This window comes from Silurus aristotelis (genome assembly GCF_946808225.1).
Source record: "Silurus aristotelis genome assembly, chromosome: 6".
Taxonomy (NCBI): Eukaryota; Metazoa; Chordata; class Actinopteri; order Siluriformes; family Siluridae; genus Silurus; species Silurus aristotelis.
Genome location: NC_139579.1, coordinates 25,830,666 through 25,854,071, shown reverse-complemented (window position 1 = coordinate 25,854,071; position 23,406 = coordinate 25,830,666). Strand labels below are relative to the sequence as shown.

Below are 23,406 nucleotides of genomic sequence, written 5' to 3'. Positions count from 1 at the left end.
CGTGCGAGTACGTCTCCCCGTTGCTGTTTGAACATCTCGTTGCACATTTAGTCACATATTATATTATACCCTCCACTCTTCTGGGAGGATGTTCCACTAGATTATGGAGTGTGTTTGAGGAGATTTGTGCTTGTTCAGCAACAAATTCATGTACTAATGTTGGTGAGGAGGCCTGAGGTTGAATCAGTGTTTCATTTTATTCCATGGTTGTTCAGTAGGTTTCCTGCGAGAGCTCTATAGCAGGAGATCTATCACTCGAACCTCATGTAAAGCATGTCTTCATGGTGCTGGCTTCATACACAGGGGCATTGTCAAGCTGGAACAGGTTTGGTTCTCCCTGTTCAAGTGAAGGGAAAATTGACCGCTGTTGCATCCAAAGACAAGTGTGTGCCTTCAACTTCAAACAGTTTGGGGAGGAACCACATATGTATGGAAAAGTGTCCATATAGTGTGTATATCAGTTCCAGTTCTATAAGTGACCTCAAAGCACATTGCAAATACATACAGTCTGTGGGAACGGATCCGCCATGTACTGATCACTACACTCCTTTTACAGCAGTACACCTAAAAATTAGACTGATTTGGGTTGGAAATGAGGGTTAAAAATATTCAAGGAGGCTGAGGGTAAGAAGGCAAAAACTGTATGACTTTGTCCAGAACAAATAGGTGCAACAGGAGTCATTTCACCGAATCCTATTCAAATGCACATCTTGCAGTATAGCTTGTTCCACAAAATGCATTACATCTGTGACCAAAAAAAATTAAATAGACTAGACTTTTCTCTTTTCTGGTGAACTGAAGGTGATTACACGCATTCAGAAAAAGGTTTTGGATGATATGAGGCAATTTTGAAAAAGAACAGGTCAATGACTTATCAGTTTTATAATAACGCTGGAACAGGCGCCCGCTTTCATTATAAAACAAACTCTACAGAGAACTAAAAAATAATTAAATACAATCATGTGAAACCATAATCAACATAGAGCATGAAGACAAAATAAACTTGCAAATGTTTTAAAGTAATTGTTGTTTTAAATTATGCAAATCATCAGGACACCAAACAGAACATTTGCTATGTTTCTACACGGACAGTTTTAATTGCCGGATGTGTGCGCGTCATGGCGGATTTTGGTGCTTGATTAGTAAAACAAATGTTTAGTAATGACATTTATTTATTTTTTTAAGTTTATTATTTTTTTTTTATATCTGAGTAAAGAAAGGACGTTGTAAATATATGTGTTGCATTGAAGGTTTTATTTTTTTTTAACCTCTTATATTTATTTATTGATATATTTTCTTTAAAATGGTCGAACAGAAATGTGCGCTGCATTAAATCGTGCGCTAAATAATTTTGTACCATTAAATTAATTTGCATGATAAAAAAATAAAATATAAAATAAAATCCTGTGATGAAACTGACTATATATATATATATATATAATCACATTTTTTTTTTTTAGAAACACGGATCAGCCTGTGGCAAATGTTCCTCACCAGCCACCATTGTCCCTGTGTCACCCTGTCACTCCTCATACAGGATGATGATGATGATGATGATGGTGGTGACACTGACAGTAAAACTGGATGGCTTATGAGAAACCTGTGCCCACTTTAGCCTCAAATGCCTGTTTGTTTTCTTCAAAGGTGTGAAACCTGATAAACTTTTCTGCTATTGTAGCTCATCTAGCACAAGGTTTAGTAGTGATGCACACTCTGAGGTACTTTTCTGCTCACCACATCTGTAAAGAGTATTTTTCATTATTATGTGTTACTGTAGCCTTGTATTAGCAGCTCAATCTAGTATGGCGATTTTTCTCTGACCTCATGAACAAAGCATTTCCTTTGTTCAAACCTCCACTTGTGTTTCCCTCACATCATTCTGTGTAATCTTACATTTCTAAACTATCCGCAGTTTCTAAAACACTATACAATGTCACTCACAAAGTCATGTCACATTATTTCCCCCTTCTGATTCTTCAGGTGAACATAAACTATAGCTCTTGACCTGTATCTGCATAACTTAATGCTTCGTGTTGCTGCCACATGATTGGCTGACTAAAGAATTGAATCACCAGAGGTTCCTATTCAAGTGTCCGGAGAGCGTGTTCTCCGATCAGACCGCTTTAAAGTAACTCGGACATCAAGAGATTTCATACGTCTTCCTTAACGAGAGTCTAAATGAGGAAATCGTGTCTCCAGGCATAACTCGTAATCTCATATTTCTCTCCACATTGTTTTGCTAACGGCCCTTAATTATGAAGATGCGACTTAATTATCAAGTCTTATTATTAGGTTTTAAGGGGTCTGACTCATTTTTGTCTCAAAGGAGCAGGTGCATTTTTTTTATCATTACATTCTATGCTATTGGAGCGATATCGAATAGATTTTTTGAAGATGTATCTGTTTTACAGAACCGTTTAACCTGGAAACAGGTTTAGAAAGTAGCAGGCATGTGTGGGGTAATTGTGGCATTTTGATAAACCATGTAAGGTGGTGCTGCCAATTCTACTACCTCTATTTCCTTGGTATACCTTTAATGTGTCTTTTACATGCAAATGTGGGTACAGTGTGCCTTGAAAACGGATAAACATATCCATTCTATCGGCTGCTCACCACCACAGCAGATCATGCTTCTCCATATTACTCTGTCCACTACATCTTTTTCTTTCAACTCAACTACCTGCATGTCTTCCCTTACCACATCCATAAACCTCCTCCTTGGTCTTCCTCTTTTCCTCCTCCCTGGCGGCTCCATCCTCAGCATTCTCCTATCAATTATACCCCAAAGTCCCTCCTCTGTACATGTCCAAACCATGTCAATCGCGCCTCTAACTTTGTCGTCCTACATGCGCTGTCCATCGAATAAACTCATTTCTAATCCTGTCGATCCTCGTCACTCCCAACGAAAACCTCAACATCCTCAGCTCTGCCACCTCCAGCTCTACTTCCTGTCTTTAACTCAATGCCACTGTCTCTAAACCATACAACATCTCAGGTCTCACCACAGTCCTATAAACTTTCCCTTTTACTCTTGCAGATACTTTTCTATCACAAATCACTCCTGCTATCACTCTTCTCCACCCACTCCACCCTGCCTGCACTCTTTTCTTCACTTCTCTAACACAATGTCAATGTCTTTTTTCTATACTGATCCAGACCTGGATATCACTCGAATCAAATACCATACTTTTTCATGCTTCTCCACAATGCGTAGGAACTCCTACATAACCAAATAACCAGCGGCTATCTTCAATCGGCAGGTGAAGACCTACCTCTTCCTGAAACACTTAAAGTAGCACTTATTTTTAAAAAGAAAAGTGTGTGCTATAATTCCTCTCGAAAGAGTTTTGGGTATCTTGAGTATGAAACCTGGTGAACCAGTGTTGATTTATTCATTGATAGAGACTCGAAGCACTTTTGTACGTCACTCTGGATAAGGGGGTCTACTAATTGCTGTAAATGGAGACGTCACGCCCAACCAATCATATTCAAGAGACGTCATGCTGTGTTCACAGTCAAGCCAAAACCGGTGTGGTTACGACAACAGACACCTCACACTCGGTTTACCACAAAGGACAACTTTATAAACACAATCCTAATCTAACAGGACTAGTGTGTGCATTTAAGGTGTTTCAGACACCTGATTAAAATCTATTCATCAGCTGCAAATCGTTCTTTCTGGAAAAAGCCATTTATAGACCCTCTTGTGGCATTGTCTCTTGTTTGTTTGTTTTTTTACACAAAACTTCCTGTTGCTGCAAAATACAGCTTCTGGGATCGAAGGAAGGCATGTCGGATTTGGGACTTCAAAAGGGTCTTCGGCGTTTCTAAGAAAGACAGACCTTCTGGCTGAAGGCGAAACAAAGAGCTACACAAGTCCAGTGCTGAGACGGCTTTAAGGGCTAAAACCCAGTCAGGTCACAAAACTCAGTCTCTCTTTAGTATCTTATGTATGTCACTGAAAAAGATGCTCTTTTATCTGTCCGATGATGAACTGTATTTATAGAACACCTCAAGAGAATGACTGATCAGCAGACTACGCTGCAAGGTATAAAAGTTTACTGAAACAAAGCCCTACAGTATTAGCATAACCTCGAGATGAACAGGCAGAGGGGAAGGGATGGGGGGAGGAAGGAAGGAATACAAGGAAAGGGAAAGAAAAAAAAAAGGGGGATAAACTTTTTGGTTGTACTTAAATGAATTACCATCAGAATTGAGTATTTGCTTTAAATAACAATAATAATCATCATAATAAAGGTTTTAAGAACTACTATTATTAAAATGACAGTTCAGGATGTAGAAGTATATCAAGTCATGGAACACAGCAGGGAATGATGCTATTGTTAAGTAATCAACAGTAAAGCTGAGTAGTTCTCAACACTGACAATGAAGTGTCTACTAATCCTACACCACAGCTATTTGAGTACACTAAAATTACTATTCTTTTTTTAAAACCCTGTAATCATTTTTGAATGAATAATAAATCAATTTAAGACATTGTCTCAAGCATAACATTATGACCACCTGCCTAAAATTGTAATGGTCCCTCCTTTTGCTGCTCAGACAGTCCCAATCCATCGAGCATTAACAGCATTAACTTCTTCAGCAGTTTTAACACACAGGAGCTCGTCTGTTGGATCAGATCACACGGGCCAGCCGGGACCCTGTCGCCAGTTCAGCACTAATCCTTCACCCCAGGAACATCCAACATCAAGAGCTGTAGATTTGGAGATGTTCTGACCCAGTCGTCTAGCCGTCACAATTTGGCCCTCGTCAAACTCGCTCGAATCCTTACGCTTGCCTATTTTACGATTCTAACATGTCAACTCTGAGGACAAAATGTTCACTTGCTGCCTAATATATTCCACCCACTAACAGGTGCCGTGATGAAGAGATAATCAGTGTTATTCACTTCACCGCTCATAACGTTAGAATGTTATGCCTGAGCAGTGCATATCTGTGGAGAAATAAAAGTTTGGAAATCTGGTTTCCAAACAGAAGCATTTCTCTGTTCTGAATTCGTTGTGTTAATTATAAAAAAAAAAAAAAAAACTGATTCATTAATATAAACCTGTGATTTGCAACAACCATTTAGAATTAAGAGAACAATGTGGTCGAGCAATTTGCTTTTGCAGAGTAACTGCTTTGCATGCAAAATCTATCCCGATTTAACACGCACAATAACCTGTACTTTACTTTGTCTCAGTTTTCCCCAAACGGGAGGCCACGTTCACGGGTTTCTGGTTTAGATAGAAATAGGAACATCATACTGGTAAATTCTTCCGATTTCTCAAATTCTTGGCCACTTCCTTGTTTTGTGGTGATGTATTTCCTGTTTAACCACTGCATTTGCACATTTATAAAAATGTCTTTTATGGAAATGATCGGTAAAAATGAGTAAACCAGTAACCCCTGTGCCCTTGATCACTGGGCTTAAAATAAATCGTCTAAGCGTTCTTTTTTTTTTTTGCAACCAATTTGGTCACATGCGTTATTTATTTTTGGTTTCTTTTCCTTTTCAACAGAGACTAATGTACATTTATAGCTCGGTGGTAATGGGCTACTCCATAACCTGCACAAATAGAAACATCGATCCAATCGAAAGATGGTAATTATGGAGAGGGGAAAAAACTAAACTCTTTCCCACTACTAATCGTCAGAATGAGATCTGGCACATCGTATATCGTATCAAACAGCATGACAAGAGGAAATAAATAAACACCCCTGACATTAGAAAGGTGCAGTGGATTTGTCCAAACAACTGCCACACCATGAGGGAAGCAGATACAAAATATATGCATCTGTGATTAGAAGTCTGTGATAAAATAATGTGTATTATATTTAAAGTAGTGACTGTTTTTTATTAAAAATCTTCGAGCAGTTATTTCAGCTTTTTGTTCAGCCAGATTTCAGTATTAAGGTTTATTTTTTTTTTTAATAATTATTATTTTTTTTTAAATATCATGTCCTAAATATTCTCTCATTTATTTTATAAAAAAAAATTTACTGCTTTTAACAAATATATACACACACACACACACACTCTTTTTGTATTTATTTATTTTTTAATCAGCACTACTGTTTTGCAGGCAGTTTTTTAAATCAAAATTATGTCCGTTGTGCCCTAATCAGCACATCAGAAAAACGCTTAGCAAAACTCTGTATAAATGTGCGCCATGATAATTGTTTCGGCGAAAGAATTTGGTGCATTTTGTTTTTCTATCCTGAGAGCTGGGAACAGCCTGTACTAAGATGAGCTGGATTTCTCTAGAGGGTGTAGGAAGAGAGAAAGTACAGAAATGTGCAGACAAGCAAGGGGCCAAAAAATAAATAAATAAAAAAAGCCCTAAGAAATAATTACTGGAATCTTGCTGCTTCAATAACTCGGGCTCAAACTGCAGCCGACGAAATCCTGAAATAATTATTGACTCCGAGAATAATGGTCTGGAACACCAGTCAGTAATTTTTATATAAACTTATAAATAAATAAATAAATTCCAGTTCCGTCTACGGAGTTTTATTATTACGTCTTACGCACATTTTATTAAAAGGACAAACTCAGAAAGCCAAAATGTGAATTTTCACTGTGTTCATTTTCTTTTAAAGAAGCTCTGACATACATCTACTCATATATACTCATATATATATATATATATATATATATATATATATATATATATATATATATATGTGTGTGTGTGTATATATATATATATATATATATATATATATATATATATAGTGAGGAAAATAAGTATTTGAACACTCTGCTATTTTGCAAATTCTCCCACTTAGAAATCATGGAGGGGTCTGAAATTGTCCTCGTAGGTGCATGTCCACTGTGAGAGACATAATCGAAGAAAAAAAAAAAACAGAAATCACAATATATGATTTTTAAACTATTTATTTGTATGATACAGCTGCAAATAAGTATTTGAACACCTGTCTATCAGCTAGAATTCTGACCCTCAAAGACCTGTTAGTCTGCCTTTAAAATGTCCACCTCCACTACATTTATTATCCTAAATTAGATGCACCTGTTTGAGGTCGTTAGCTGCATAAAGACACCTGTCCACCCCATACAATCAGTAAGAATCCAACTACTAACATGGCCAAGACCAAAGAGCTGTCCAAAGACACAAGAGACAAAATTGTACACCTCCACAAGGCTGGAAAGGGCTACGGGGAAATTGCCAAGCAGCTTCCACTGTTGGAGCAATCATTAGAAAATGGAAGAAGCTAAACATGACTGTCAATCTCCCTCGGACTGGGGCTCCATGCAAGATCTCACCTCGTGGGGTCTCAATGATCATAAGGAAGGTGAGAAATCAGCCCAGAACTACACGGGAGAAGCTGGTCAATGACCTGAAAAGAGCTGGGACCACCGTTTCCAAGGTTACTGTTGGTAATACACTAAGACGTCATGGTTTGAAATCATGCATGGCACGGAAGGTTCCCCTGCTTAAACCAGCACATGTCCAGGCACGTCTTAAGTTTGCCAATGACCATTTGGATGATCCAGAGGAGTCATGGGAGAATGTCATGTGGTCAGATGAGACCAAAATAGAACTTTTGGGTCATAATTCCACTAAACGTGTTTGGAGGAAGAAGAATGATGAGTACCATCCCAAGAACACCATCCCTACTGTGAAGCATGGGGGTGGTAGCATCATGCTTTGGGGGTGTTTTTCTGCACATGGGACAGGGCGACTGCACTGTATTAAGGAGAGGATGACCGGGGCCATGTATTGCGAGATTTTGGGGAACAACCTCCTTCCCTCAGTTAGAACATTGAAGATGGGTCGAGGCTGGGTCTTCCAACATGACAATGACCCGAAGCACACAGCCAGGATAACCAAGGAGTGGCTCTGTAAGAAGCATATCAAGGTTCTGGCGTGGCCTAGCCAGTCTCCAGACCTAGACCCAATAGAGAATCTTTGGAGGGAGCTCAAACTCCGTGTTTCTTAGCGACAGGCCAGAAACCTGACTGATCTAGAGAAGATCTGTGTGGAGGAGTGGGCCAAAATCCCTCCTGCAGTGTGTGCAAACCTGGTGAAAAACTACAGGAAACGTTTGACCTCTGTAATTGCAAACAAAGGCTCCTGTACCAAATATTAACATTGACTTTCTCAGGTGTTCAAATACTTATTTGCAGCTGTATCATACAAATAAATAGTTTAAAAATCATATATTGTGATTTCTGGATTTTTTTTTTTAGATTATGTCTCTCACAGTGGACATGCACCTACGATGACAATTTCAGACCCTCCATGATTTCTAATTGGGAGAACTTGCAAAATAGCAGGGTGTTCAAATACTTATTTTCCTCACTGTATATATATATATATATATATATATATATATATATATATATATATATATATATATATATATATATACATATATACATATACACACACACACACACACACATACATACACACACACACACCCACACAGTGCAGTAGTGCAATAGAATTCTTGATTGTGATTGGTCAGAAGGCCGACTATACTTTTGTATATCAGCATGTCCTCATTCTAATACATTGCTGTTTCTATAGTAACAGCTCATACACAGGGAATGCAAAAATTACGAATGACAAAAAAGTTGAAAAAGGTGTTTAACCTTTAAGTTTTACGATTTTGTTAGGAGACATTTATTTGACGTTTATGGCCATAATCACAGTTAAAAGACTGCTGCACACAATCTATTATGAAGTGCAGGAAAATTTTCAACACAGAGGAAAATATGTGCAGCTGTGTTTTTTGAGAGAGAGAGAGAGAGAGAGAGAGAGAGAGAGAGAGAGAGAGAGAGAGAGAGAGAGAGAAAGAGGCTGGTGAGGAAATGGATGTTTATCGCAGCTATAATGTAAGTGATAACAGGAACTTACGTGGTCTCTGTGATGTTTCACAAGGTTAAATCGACCATTACAACCTGAAACACTTTGCACGCTCTCGTAAAAAGTGTCACGTTTGATTCCGTTTCTTTACACTCTTTAGAAGGACTCGTATAGGTGATAATCCTAACTAATGTGTGGGGGGTGGGGGTTGGGGAATCTAAAATGCACAATCGTTGACGTGGGATGTGTGTTTTAAGTTGACGCTTGCCACAGGAGAGTGCGTCACTGTCGGGATTCTCCGTAACATGGCATAATGAATTATATGGTGGTATTAACTTCAACAGCTGTTACATAAGCCATAGCAGGAAGAAACAGATGTTTAGTGCAACATTTATGCAACTATAAATGTTTAATAGTGTGATGAGTCATTCTATCAACCAAATAGAAAATGCAATGCCTGGCAATTTGCTGTGGAAGAAGAGAAATAGAACCGTGTGAAACCCTTCAGGTGCTGACTGTAACTCTGCTTCACATTAGGCTACATCACGCCACACCGCTGTTCTTTTTTACTATAATGGAGCACACCACCGTCATGCTTTATTCCTAACATAATACTTCAGACAGGGTTGGCAATGTGAAACCAGCCGTGACCAAAGTGTGACCGTGATCCTGTTATGAATTCAATTTGAATAATAAGCCGTGATCTCTATTAGCATATACATTACCATATGCCGCTATCCACAAGAGTTTTTTTTCTATTTTTTTATTGAGGCCAGAGAGCGATAATGGTCGAGTGACTAGAAGCAGTGTTTGGCACTGAGTGGTGTTTAGAGTGACTTGGCGCTGACTTTGTTTGGCTGAGGGTTTACTCAGGCTCAGCCCACAGCAGGCCTTCAGATTCCTGGAAATGCTGCATGTTCACACATGGTGGACATCACAGCAGGGCAGGCACTGGGCTCATTACTCAGCATACTATCTTAACACAGAGATAACTTGATAACTCATTTTCTAGATATTGTAGTTCAAATAAAACCAGTTCTGATGCAGTGCAGTGCTGGGAAATCTATTTAGCCTATCAATCTGATATAACTTTGATGCAATAAAAGTGAGCTATCTGTACCATATTGAATTGCATAGAATCATATTTTTCAATTGCATTGCATCGAAATTCAATCGCACTGCATCGTAACAGGGTTGAATCGTATCACATCGAATCGGCCTCGGTTATGCACATCCCTACTGTGGATCTTGACTCCAGCATGAACATCACAAGATATTCAAATGTGAATTTTGCAGCTGAGAATTTGCCCATGTCAGGGTTTCAATAAATAAAAATAAAAAAAATAATTTTTAAAAATAATCCCCTTTCGAGGAGAACCCGTATTATTAACTCGTTATGTGTATAAAAGGCACCAGTCACAGAATCAACCTCTTCCATTTAAACCTCTCCACCACCATGGGCCAGACCAAAGAGCTGTCGTCAGGGACGTCAAAGACACGCCTATATCAAACTATTTATATATATATATATATATATATATATATATATATATATATATATATATATATATATATATACAGTACAGACCAAAAGTTTGGACACACCTTCTCATTCAAAGAGTTTTCTTTATTTTCATGACTATGAAAATTGTAGAGTCACACTGAAGGCATCAAGGGCTATTTGACCAAGAAGGAGAGTGATGGGGTGCTGCGCCAGATGACCTGGCCTCCACAGTCACCGGACCTGAACCCAATCGAGATGGTTTAGGGGTGAGCTGGACCGCAGAGTGAAGGCAAAAGGGCCAACAAGTGCCAAGCATCTCTCGGGGAACTCCTTCAAGACTGTTGGAAGACCATTTCAGGTGACTACCTCTTGAAGCTCATCAAGAGAATGCCGAGTGTGTGCAAAGCAGTAATCAAAGCAAAAGGTGGCTACTTTGAAGAACCTAGAATATGACATTTTTCAGTTGTTTCACACTTTTTTGTTATGTATATAATTCCATATATAATTCCACACGTGTTAATTCATAGTTTTGATGCCTTCAGTGTGAATAGTCATGAAAATAAAGAAAACTCTTTAAATGAGAAGGTGTGTCCAAACTTTTGGTCTGTACTGTATACACACACACACACACGCGCGCACACACGCGCACACACGCGCACAGGCGTTTTTTTGTTAGCTCAAGTCGTCTCATCTCAAAGGAAAATACACTGAATAAAACCTTATATCTTTACACACTCTTTCTATTATGTTTTTATACAAGATTTGTTATTTAGAAATTTATTTTCCAATTTAATAACATGAAACATAAAAACGGGGTGTCATTTTGAGGGTTGGAACGGATTAATGCCATTTGAAGTATTTTCAATATGGAAAACTGATTTGATGTGCGAGCGAATTGAGATACGAGCTCGTCCACGGAACGAATTAAACTCGTAGGTCAAGGTACCACTGTATTTCTCTGGTGAGTTTATCTTTTGCCATCGTCGTGCGCCACCGGTGGAAGTGTTTCTCCCGAAGCCGTGCAGCTCAGAACAAAGGTGAAGTGCGTTTTTTTCATTTCCGTTTGGAAATTTCATTGGTCTAATGTTATGTAGTAAAACCTACTGACACTGCAGCTTTATTGGTACATCATGTTTTGAGTTCCACGTCGTTGCACATTGAGTTCACACTTACCACGCGGGTCTGGGACTGAGTGGCACCGTACATTGTGATACCATTCGTGGGTGGTGCGGGCTGCGGCGTATCGGGGAGAACCAAGCCTCTTCTGTCGATGAGACTGTGGAGACAAAGAGACAGAAAGACATTTGGACCTGCAATAATGTAAAAGCGAGATGCTGAATTAGCATCTTCATCATCATATCTCTAAACATGTCAAACCCCCCCAACACCCACACGGCAACACAATGTACACAGTATGAAAGAACAGCAGCAACAATGGTGTGGTTCAGCCACTGCTGGTACTGTATAGTTACTGTTACAGCATAGGACCTATTCCAAACGCCTAGCACCGCACAAACCACAGTAAATCTGTACAGGATACTGGGTTGTTTAAACAACGGCCTTGTAGTGGCTTGCTGAACAATTCGCGAGGGTATGGCGAGATTTCAGACGGCGCGGAGCAGAGAAGGTTAATGAGCAACTGAAATCCTGTTTATCCACAGAGTCCACTTTAAACGGATGTCTGGCGAATGCAGAGGTCACTCAACACACACACACACCATTTATAATTGGCATCACACTGAGAGAGAAGGGTTTGCTATATATTTATATTAGTGTACAGTGCATAATGCAGTGCCACTAAATAAATTCAGGAAATGGTCCAGCTTGAACCAAATGCACTTTCGGAAATGACTGAAGGCCAACATAAACAAATGGCCAAGCAATGACCGTGTGTGTGTGTGTGTGTGTGTGTGTGTGTGTGTGTGTGTGTGTGTGTGTGTGTGTGTTCGTGTGTGTGTGCATGCACACAGGTAATAGAACTGGTTAAGTCAGTCTAGATGAAGTATAATGTAAGTTAAATATATAAATCTTCTTGGGTGGATGTGGTTACATCGCATTAATCAAAAGATCTTTAATAGAATATTTTATACCATTTTAAAATACCTTATTTTTCAAAGTACATATCCATAAAAATACATTTTAAAGTAATTTATGCAATGAAACAAGTCTTGTAACAACAGCACAGTGTACAAAATCATGCAGCTAGAGGTCAAGAGCCAGGTAAGTGGGTGTTTTGGGTTTCTCAACAAAATCTTGTTGAGATCATGTTCGACTCTTTCCAACAGAATCTCAAATAACCACTCTTTACAAACAGAGTGAGCAGAAAAGCATCTCAGAACGCACAACATACACAGATCATTATGACAGGTAAAGTGAGGATCACTCAAAGTTGACGTGTTGGAAGCAGGAAAAATGGGCATGCGTAAGGATTTGAGTTTGATTTAAGCAAAGGCCAAATTGTGATGTCTAGAAGCCTGGGTCAGAGCATCTCCAATACTGCAGCTCTTGTGGAATGTTCCTGGTCTGCAGTGGTCAGTATCTATCAAAAGTGCTCCAAGGAACGAACAGTGGTGAACCGGTGACAGGGTCATGGGCGGCCAAGTCCCATTGCAGCACGTAAGGAGCGAAGGCTTACCAGTGTGATTCGAAGTCATGCAGTGTGACTGCTGAAGAAGTAATTTCTGTTAATGCTCGATGGGTCAGGACTGTTTCAGCAACAATAAAGCCCACATTGTCAGCCAAGAACAGGATATGCGGTTACAGAGGTTATAATCTGCAACTCTATATTGGTGGTGTTACGTGAATATTAACCGAAGCTCTTGCTCAGTTTTTACATGGTTTTATGCACAATGCTACCATCACATGATCAGCAGATTGGATAATTACAAGAATGAGCAGGTGAATACGGGACGTGTGTAAATCTCTCTAACAGGACACATTTGCTTGTAGCATATAGAGGCAAAATTGAGGGAGCTACACCATTGCATGAACTATTACATAGTGCTAACTTCAAAGTGCCAGACATTTACTTTAATGGAATATATTAGTTTTACATTTCTCATTTCCTTTGGCATTAAGTAGATTAAGCACAAAAATACGGCAGTAATTCTACAGCATAATGCATGCAATGGTGAGGCAGACTGATGGGGCAAATATTGATCGCAGTGATCTATTTTATAATGATCAGACCATAAAGACCCTTGATTCTATACAGCCACAGATTTACATAATCTGAAAATAAACCGAACACGCCTTATCTATCGTGCTTCAGTTCAGAGCCTACGCATGTGCCCGAATCATGCTGAATGTGTTTTACAACTTGTGCCAAGTAGGATTTATTTTGAGAATTAATTACTCCCTTTCCAAAAAAAATAAACAAACAAACATTGCACAAGTCCACCACTTGTACTATATGAAACCAGACCATCCCAAGACCTTCTACACAGATGTTTGACAGTTCAGGAGCACAAAATGAAAGCCATAATGCAGCTGGGACTAAAGAAATGCTGTGCTGAAGTGGAGATAAGAAGTGATAGAGACTATCTTTATGCAAAATGACGTAAAACAGGCGTCAGGGGAAATGAGGGAAGGCACGTAGACCCTTTTGGCACAGAGCATGCATAATGGTAAACTAGATATATCACAAATCTCCCAGTACTTCTGCTACACTACATCAGAATATTCCAGCGTTCACTTCGGTTTCTTTTTATAATGTTAGATTATATATAGAGCACTTTTAACATCAGACGGCATTACAGAAATTCACATGGAGCTTTATTAGGCTTCCGAGTCAGACTAGACGACCACTAGTTTCACTGCATAATAGAAATAGAACGAGTGAAGTTGTGAGGAAATGAGCACGAATTTAAGATTCGAGTCGGAACGTTTTCATGCTCCTTTATCTGCTAACAGCATTGGAATCCAACATGCTATGGCAGGTTTTTGCAAAATCACAGACAGATTAATGGCTCCTTTTGAGATGACAATCTTCGCACCAATGTGGAATTTGCATGTGATATGCAGTCCATAATGTAGGCTGTGACACTGTACCACAAATCCAATGTGTTTTTTTGCTCTCGTACATTTGTACATTGTTCATTTCACAAATATTGATTAAAAAAAAAAAACAAGACAAATAAAGCGAGTCCCATGACCATCAACTGTCTGGTCATATAAATGAGATCATTTGAAGTCTCACTGGATAAACGTAAAATTGTTTTATTTAATTGTGTTAAGTTCCTCTTACATGACAAATATTTGACAACAAAGGAAAAAATTTAATAACTAAATAAAAACATTGCAGAATCAAGTAAAACAAGTACCGTAATTTCCGGACTATAAAGTGCACCCTTATATAAGCCGCACCCACTGAATTTTACAAATATTTATATTTTTAACATAAATAGGACGCACCTGTGTATACTGTGTAAACTAATGAACTTTATACAGGCTTTACTGAAAGACAGTGTCTGTTACACGGTGTAACGGGTGAAATATGTTGTGGCTCCTTTAAGAGCAGAGCGGCATTTTGGGAACAGCACGTCACTGCATTCTTCCGGTACTACTGCGTGTGTGTGTGCGTGCGAGACTGAGGATTATGTCCTTTTTATTTTCTGATGCTCATTTCTAAGTTTCTTTGTCTAACGCCTAAAAATAAAAAAGCACGAGTTTTGGAAACCTGTCTGTGCTTATATGATTTCTGTTGTAACTGGAGTTAGTGAGCTCTCCCTTCACCCAGACTCAACGCGTTACAACGGCTTGTATCTAAACAGTAGCCTACCAAGTAAGTCATTATTCACAGTCTTCCTCCTTCCTTTCACAACTACAGTGGTACATTGACCTACGAGTGCATTAATGTACAAGTTTTCCGAGGTACGAGCGGTCACTCGGTGTAAAAAAAAAAGTGGCTAGGCATTAAAAATTGGTAATAAAAGTCCATATTTCTAACACAAATTTATTGAAACAAACCGTGCATGTACTTTATCACATAGAAAAATAAGAGCAAATCTTTAAATTTCAACATAAGCCCCGGCGGCATCAACCAGTTTCCTCAAACGGCCGGGAATAAAATACAATCTTCTGAAGGGGGTCGCTTGGGATATTCATGAGAATGTGCAGCTTGTCTAACAGTACAGATTTACAGTCTTCTAAAAATAACTTAACATACAGCCATTATTGTCTGAATACCTGCCAACAAAAGTGAGTGCACCCTAAGTGAACATGTCAAAACTGTGTCCAAAGTGTCAAAATGTATAATCCTCCTCGGCATGGAATTCACCAGAGCAGCACAGCTCTGCTCTTCCACTCCATAATGACACCATGGAGCTGCTGGATGTTAGATACATGGCGCTTCTCCACCTTCCGCTTCAGGATGCCCCGCAAGTGCTCAATATGATTCAGGTTTGGAGACATACTTGACTGCTCCATCACCTTCAGCTCCCTCAGCGTGGTCCAGTTCGACCCAGTTTCTGAGGGGTGGGCATCATTTTCTGCTTCATAATGTCACAGTACATGTTGGATTTCACGTTTCCTTTAAATGACCCGCAGCTTAGGGGGGGAGTGGTGGAGGGGGGGAGTGGTGGCTCCAGCGGTTAAGGCGCTGGGTTGCCGATCGGAAGGTCTGGGGTTCAAGCCCTGGTATCGCCAAGCTGCCACTCTTGGGCCCTTGAGCAAGGCCCTTAACCCTCTATGCTTCGGGGGTCCCTTACGAGGGAAATATCAAGGTCCGTGACGTCAGAGTGACGTGGGGCCGCCTTCCCGTGGGCTCACCACCTGCAGGAGGGACCGTAAGGGACGGTGCTGTGAGGATTGGGCAGCAGTTGCCCCCGCGACCCGAATTACGGATAAGCGGGAGAAAATGAATAAATAAATGAATGTCCCGCAGCTTCCCAGCACTCATGCAGCCCCAGACCACAATGCTACCACCACCATGCTTGACTGTAGGCAAGACACAACTTTCTTGGTGCTCCTCACCAGGGTGTCGTCACACATACTGGACACCATCTGAGCCAAACAAGTTTATCTTGGTCTCATCGAACCACTTGACATGGTTTTAGTTATTCATGCTCTTAGACAGGTTGTCTTCAGCAAACTCTTTGTGGGCTTTCATGTGAGCCAGCTTCAGAAGGGGCTTCCTTTTGGAACACAGGCCATGTAAAACGACTTGCTGACAAGCAGACCTAAGTTGTACTTAATTTTGTTGCCAGCTATTTAGACAATAATTGCTGTATGTTGAATTATTTTCACAGGACAGTAAATCTGTACTACTATACAAACTGCACATTGACGACTTTAAAATATATTCAAGTTTTATTTCTATACTATTGTCCCTTGAGAAGATATAATAAATAAAATAAAATAATAATTCTGGAAAGTATCGAATTACATTTACTTGCAATACATTAATTGAGTACATTTCTCTCATCATAAATAATATTTATGACACTATAACAGATGTTTTATTTTTGCTACTAATGTCCATAACCCACATTAGACTCAAGTCATGGACTGTAGAGGTTGTTGTTTTTTTTTTTACTTTTTTTTTTTTTTGCTTGCTTTCTTTGCTAATGAAATAAAACTAGTTATTTTCCAATCTGAAAAAAGAAAAAAAAAAATCTCTGAACAAATTCAGAAATGGTTTTAGATTTGTTGAATTTGTAGCCAGAATATGACTAGTTTTTTTTCTACCTAGTTTATAATGCTTAAATGTAAGTAGGTATATGAGGTCATATTCAGTTACATAAAATTTAACTGTAAAGTGCTACATAAAGTGCTACATATCTTGAATGAAAATGTCTAATCATGGAAATACTGTGTAGTTACCCTGATTTCAAAGAGGAAGAAACACCTTGGTCCAATTCAATGCTGAAAAAATAATCAATGCTGAAAACATGCTGTGGTCATGAATCATTATTGCAATGTACACTCGTTGTGAAGGTGAATGACATTTTACAGCCATACTCTAGATAAAGCAATATTACGTGCGTATAACGTATTAGCAAAGTAACCCTCATAAATAATAGAGATAAATATGAACCTAAAAGAGCAAATGTTGATAAAATGGTCTTAAATTTAAATTCAGCTAAGCAATCATATAGATACACTGAATCTCAATGTGGTAACACTCAAGAGAAATATCTTCACCTATAACCCAGGGTAGGAGTATCCCATATTCACTAAACACACAACACACATGAAATAATCTTTGTTCACAGCAAAATTGCTGAGAGAACTATTTTATCAGCCGTTTCTAATCGAACCCGAGATAAGGTGGCAGGTATGCAGGATCTCATTTAAATAAATGATTTATTAGCATGAAAAAAATATTAAAATCTCACCCAGGCAATATCATTGCCAATATATTTGCTAACAACACAGAAGCCAGGGAGAACATCTGCATTTAATCTCTCTGTTGAATACAAATGGAAGCCTTAATGGCACAGCAACTATTCTCCTGTAAGTGTATAGTTTATAGAATAAATTGCCATACGTTCGTCATAGTTTATGCAAAATTAAAGTGGCGTACGCACCGTTTGCCAAACAAATCGATTTCGGTAGCAAGTATTCAGAAAAACGACGACAAGCAGTTTCAAGATCCTTGGATCCTTCAAGTGTATATTTCACAATTATTGCATCATTTTACAATATATACAATAACAACCGTCACACCATCACCAAACTGGTGCCACAATATAGAAAGTACCAAAACCTCTTCCAGCATGATAATACCCCTGTGCCCAGGGTGAAGTGGAAGAGCTCATAGTAGACCCTGAGGTCAACCCTACTGAAGATGAATTGGAACTCTGATGGCACATCAGACCTCCTCACCTAATATCAACACCGGACTTCACTAATGGCTGAATGAGTACAAACCCCAACTTCAGCTTTGTGCATGTGAATGATGAATGTGTAGAAATTCAACTGAAATTGGATTAAATCTGGTTGTTTTAAGTGAGATTACACTACAAGATCAGTTTTTAACTACATTTAAATTCCCGGTTATAGGCCAACCTGCAATTTTCTAAATGCCCAGTTTATTTACAGTAATACCTATATCTTCCCATGGAAAGTTCCCAGTCTTGGACATTTCCATAATTTTACAACACTAGTAATGATCGAATTATGCTATTTTAGGTTATTTTAGCCATACCTGAACTTTAGTAACGTACCTGGGGGGAAGAGGACCACAGAGGGCTGCGCAACAGTTTGTGAAAATGTTTCCATAGCTGTAAGGGTTGTAGTTATCTTTTCCTCTTTTTGATGACCACGAGCCCTTAATCTAGAGAGAAGAGAGAAACAGTCAGAATTAAGAAAGCAAATTGTGGAAGAAATTTACTCATTGAGCATGTTAGATTTCAAGATCATTCAAATGTTACTTGTTGTTGGCTAAAGATTCGGAATAATGAATGCACTTAAAACTACACCCTATTCACTAGTACACTGCTTATGGGTTCTGTTTTTGCCTGATGGTAGTTATTGTACAAACAATGTACCATAGCAGCCAAAATTACCCAAAATGCAATGTGTTCTTTGGGTTGATTCATGTGCACCTCAACCTCTCTCAAAAAAATAAATAAAATACTGCCAGTTACTATGGCAACATCCTTTCAGACTTTTCAGAGTTTTTACAAATTAAAAAAAGAGCAGTTTTCTAAAGGTATTCCATGCGTTTCGTTTATCACCTGCTCCTTTGTTGACCTTCTTTGACAGAACGGGATAATTGTTCACTTTGATCAAACGCGTCTCAGTAAATGATTTACAGTCTATAATACAACAGTGCACTATTTAGCTCTCCGCATGTTCCTGTGTATAAACAGTGTTTATGAAAAGTCTTTGTAGTTTGAAAGAAAGAAAAAATCTATGCCTAATAGTTGAGGTTTTAAGGTCATATGCCATGTCTGTACACCTCCATCCAACCGAGGATTGCTACATAAACAATCTTGTGGATGCAATAGAGTTACTGGGCTCATTGACTTCAAATACTCAGTGACTTTAGGTTATATGAAGGGCAGCAATTACACAGTTTCAGATAGATAGATAGATAGATAGATAGATAGATAGATAGATAGATAGATAGATAGATAGATAGATAGATAGATAGATAGATAGATAGATAGATAGATAGATAGATAGATAGATAGATAGATAGATAGATAGATAGAACTTTATTGTCAGTACATAGTACAGGTCATAAATAAATAAACATATATAAAGGCTATACCCGAGACATTTTTAAGTTACGTTTGTATTTTTTAAATTTATTTTTGTTTCAGCTGTTACAGTTCAGTTTTAAGTATTAACATTTATGGCATTTGGAAGACGCCCTTATCCAGAGACACTTTCATTTATCGCAGTTACACAGCTGAGCAATTAAGGGTTAAGGGTAATGCTCAAGGACCCAGCAGTGGCAGCTTGGTGGTGGCGGGATTTGTTGGACTTCCGATCAGAACTTTCAACTATTTTTAAGTTCCCAGTTAAAGGCTAACTTTAGTAAATTCCCAGTAATTTTTTCATGTAATGTTTCCAGTCTTGAACATTTCTGGAATTTTTGCAACCCAAGCAATGATCGAATTATGCTAGTTTGGGTTCCATTAGCAACACCTGAGCTTCGGTAACGTAACTGGCAGGAAGAGGGCTGTGCTACAATGGCCCAGCAGTGGCAGCATGGTGGTGGAGGGATTTGTTGGCCTTCCGATCAGAAGTCAAACTCCTTATCCACTGATCTACAACTTCCCTGGCAGTACAGGACTTTTGGGGAGATTGCTGGAGGAAAGCTAGTAAATAAATTGGATACAAGCAAAGCAGTTTTTGCTGCAGTTTTCGCTGACAGGGAATGAATTCCAATAAACACACAAACACACACACACACACACACACACACACACACACTATGTACTTACATCTTCATTGGTGGTCTGATTGGATCCAATCAGGTATGTGTGAAATCCGGAGAGTCCCACTATTGACCACACAGAGAAAAAACACACGACGACCTCCAGCACAGTAAACATGGGTCAAGGAAAACCACAGTGCGCACACACAAAGGAAAAAATGCTGTCTTAGATCTCTAAAAAAGGTGAACTATGCTCTAATTATCACTCCCAGATTGCAGTGCGTGTAGAAACGATGATTACAGAGTGGACGAGTCTGCACATCTGATAATCCCCAGGATAACACGCTGACCTGTGAAGATGACAGACTCATTTTACACCAAATGTGCGACTAAGGAACTAACAGTGGACTACTACCAAAAAAAAAAAAGCAAAAGATAAAACAAACTATAGCTTATTCAAATATAATACACACAGCGCGTTCTGTTTTGTTACTGGTTGTAAATGTAAAACTCACCATTGGGCCCTTATTATAAACTGCCACCTCTGGATTACTGATTTATTAATAATCACACCGGTATTCTTTTCTTTATAAGTCGTGATGTGGTTTGTTATCTAATTGTCATCTATCTAAAACCAGACATTACAATCTTTGCACTTTGCATCGAGGACAATTTTCAACTTGTTCTACCCCTATTTAGGACTGAGCTGGAGGAAAACAGTGATACATCAATGCACCCTACAACATAAAACAAACTACAGGTTTACTGAAAGCTTACTGTACTCTTTTCTCTGGCCAAATTTCAGACAACTATACATAAATCTGAGTACAAAAATATTGGAAATATTGTATTGCTTCTGTGATTTTTTTATTGTGTTTAATGCTGTCTTTTGCTGCTTTCTTAGCCAATTCTATGAATTTCTTTCCTGGTTAAATAAAGATTACTAATAATAATACTTCCTGATAGTGGAAAATAAATGTTTTCCTTTGCTGGTATTTTTTAAATGCACCTTCTAAACCTTCTTTTATACTATTATTTGTACTGCCTATAACTCATGACAAGAATCATAAAGACCCAAGGCACAGGGTGTCTATACACAGGTAATCCTAAAGCTGAGCAAATAAGTAGGTTGGGTCACTTTACATGCTGATACATGGAACCTGGCATGCAGGAAAGGTGGAGAGGTGTAATAACCCCGTATTAATCTGTATGCTGAAAAAAAGGATATCTGGCAGGACTGTCTTTAAGTGCACTGAGAAAGCCGATCCGATGGGATTCTGTAAAGAGAGAAAAGATCATATCTGGTTATCAGATTTCAACTTAATCTATGCTGTACACTTGTTGCTACCACAGAGAAAAATCTAAGCCCTGTAATAAAAACAAAAAAAGGTTTTTACAACATAAAATAAGTTGTTGAGTCACAGTCAATAAACCTCCATGTATTATTTTTTTTTGCATTCATGCAGATACAATATATGGACAAAAGTATTGGGTCACCTGACATTTCCAGCCATGCGAGCTATTTCGCCAAACTGTCACCACAAAGTCGGAGGTATGCAATTATATAAAATGTCTTTGAAGGGGGTAGATATAAAAATTTCTGTTCACCTGAACTAGAAGACTCGAACTTGTTCCAGCATGACAATGTCCTTGTGCAAAAAGCCAGTTCTATAAAGATATGATTTACATTGGAGTGGAAGATTTTGAGTGGCCTGTTAAAGACCTATTAAAGACCTTTGGGATTAATTGGTTTACAAATCCACAGCCTCTAAGTTCTGGTGGAAAGCCTTTTAAGAAGGAGTGGCGCTTATGCGAAAAGACTAAATCTGTAACACACCAACAGATGGCAGCACAAGGCTGCATGCAAAGTCACAGGGAGCACCGTTCTTCATAAGTCAGCGTGGCAAAAGACATCGTCCTGTGTACATCTGAAGCTTTGCAACTGGTGATATTCTGACCACGGGCGTTACTACGTCTGCGATGAGATCCGGCACGAAGCGTAGATGATGTTTGACACACTTCGGAAAAGAAGAAGACTTCCAGGACATATTCCGGAAGTGGCAGAAACGCTGGGAGCGCTGTACTGCTGTGCAAGGGGACTATTTAGAAGGTGCATAAACGTAGATCAATAAAGGACTTTCTTGTAAAAAGAGCCAACCTAAAGCCTTATTGACACCGCCTTGTAGTGTCGATATAATTCAAAGCAAAACAAAAAATATGTAACAATAAAAGAAACAAACCTGAGACATGGCTATTGCAGTGCCCTGACCATCCAGAGTTTTTACTGTAGAGTCTAGAGACTAAAACAAATGGTATTTGGGGGAGCTGGCGGGGGCAAGCGTGGAAGGATAATGAAGGCAGCTACAGAGACGTGCTTTAATAAGCAGCTGAGAGTCAGGACCCAGGTGTTCCGTAGTGGCACAGTGCCAACGATCAGCATGTGAGGCATTACAAAGGAGAGCCCTGTAATCGACCTCATATTAAAAAAAAAAAAAAAAAAAAAACAAGGTTTAAAGGGTTGTGTTTCAGGAAGCTGTAAAACCTTCTGCAGAGTGGCCACACACACACACACACACACACACACACACACACGCAGAGGTTCAACCCACACAGCTGTAAACCGTGACATTATTTTGAGCAGCCACAGCCTCGGTGAGCAAATGTGGTGTGATAAAACAAACAATGCTAAGCTAGGGAGCAATTCTCCATATGTGCACATGGAAGGAGGTGTGCATATCACTGCCTCCTGTGAAGCTCTAATACAACAGTGTGCAGCTTGATGCAGTGCACATCATGTCGTAATTAGAGAAAACGGAACGGAAAGGCAGCACTCGTATCGAGCTCCACTACTGCCACGGTGGTTTATGCGGCTGAGTTTATTAGTGGAGTTTAGATTGCTTCTTTGGTTGAATGCTTACTAAATAATGCACGTGCAAATGAAGGCATTTTAAAGCTCCGGGGTTCTGAACAGAAAAGGCCAAAAAAAAAAAAAAGATAATTTTCGCCTCGTTTTTAAATTTTAGAACTTAATGTAAATAGATATGAATAAATCAACACTAAACATCACATTAGAGTTACATTTTCATTTGACTTAAACTAAGAGACCCAAACCTGTTCCAGCACGACAATGCCCTTCTGAACGAAGCCAGCTCGATGAAGATATGGTTGGAGTGGAAGATCTTGAATGGCCTTCTACAGTGGTGTGAAAAAGTGTTTGCCCGCTTCCTGAT

At 39.0% G+C, this 23,406-nt stretch overlaps 1 protein-coding gene across 7 annotated transcripts in view; it reads right to left on the bottom strand.

Annotated features, from left to right (window-relative positions):
- LOC310727856 (palmitoyltransferase ZDHHC14-like) overlaps positions 1 to 23,406 on the bottom strand; it is a 53,648-nt gene that overhangs the window by 2,505 nt on the left and 27,737 nt on the right. For all 7 annotated transcript variants that reach the window (XM_083544764.1, XM_083544767.1, XM_083544762.1 and 4 more), the window contains 4 exons: positions 21,405 to 21,453; positions 20,244 to 20,346; positions 18,513 to 18,622; positions 11,518 to 11,620 (listed from right to left, as the gene is read on the bottom strand). In XM_083544764.1, coding sequence (XP_083400890.1) covers positions 11,518 to 11,620; positions 18,513 to 18,622; positions 20,244 to 20,346; positions 21,405 to 21,453 — 365 coding nt within the window. The remainder of the gene's footprint in view (positions 1 to 11,517; positions 11,621 to 18,512; positions 18,623 to 20,243; positions 20,347 to 21,404; positions 21,454 to 23,406) is intronic.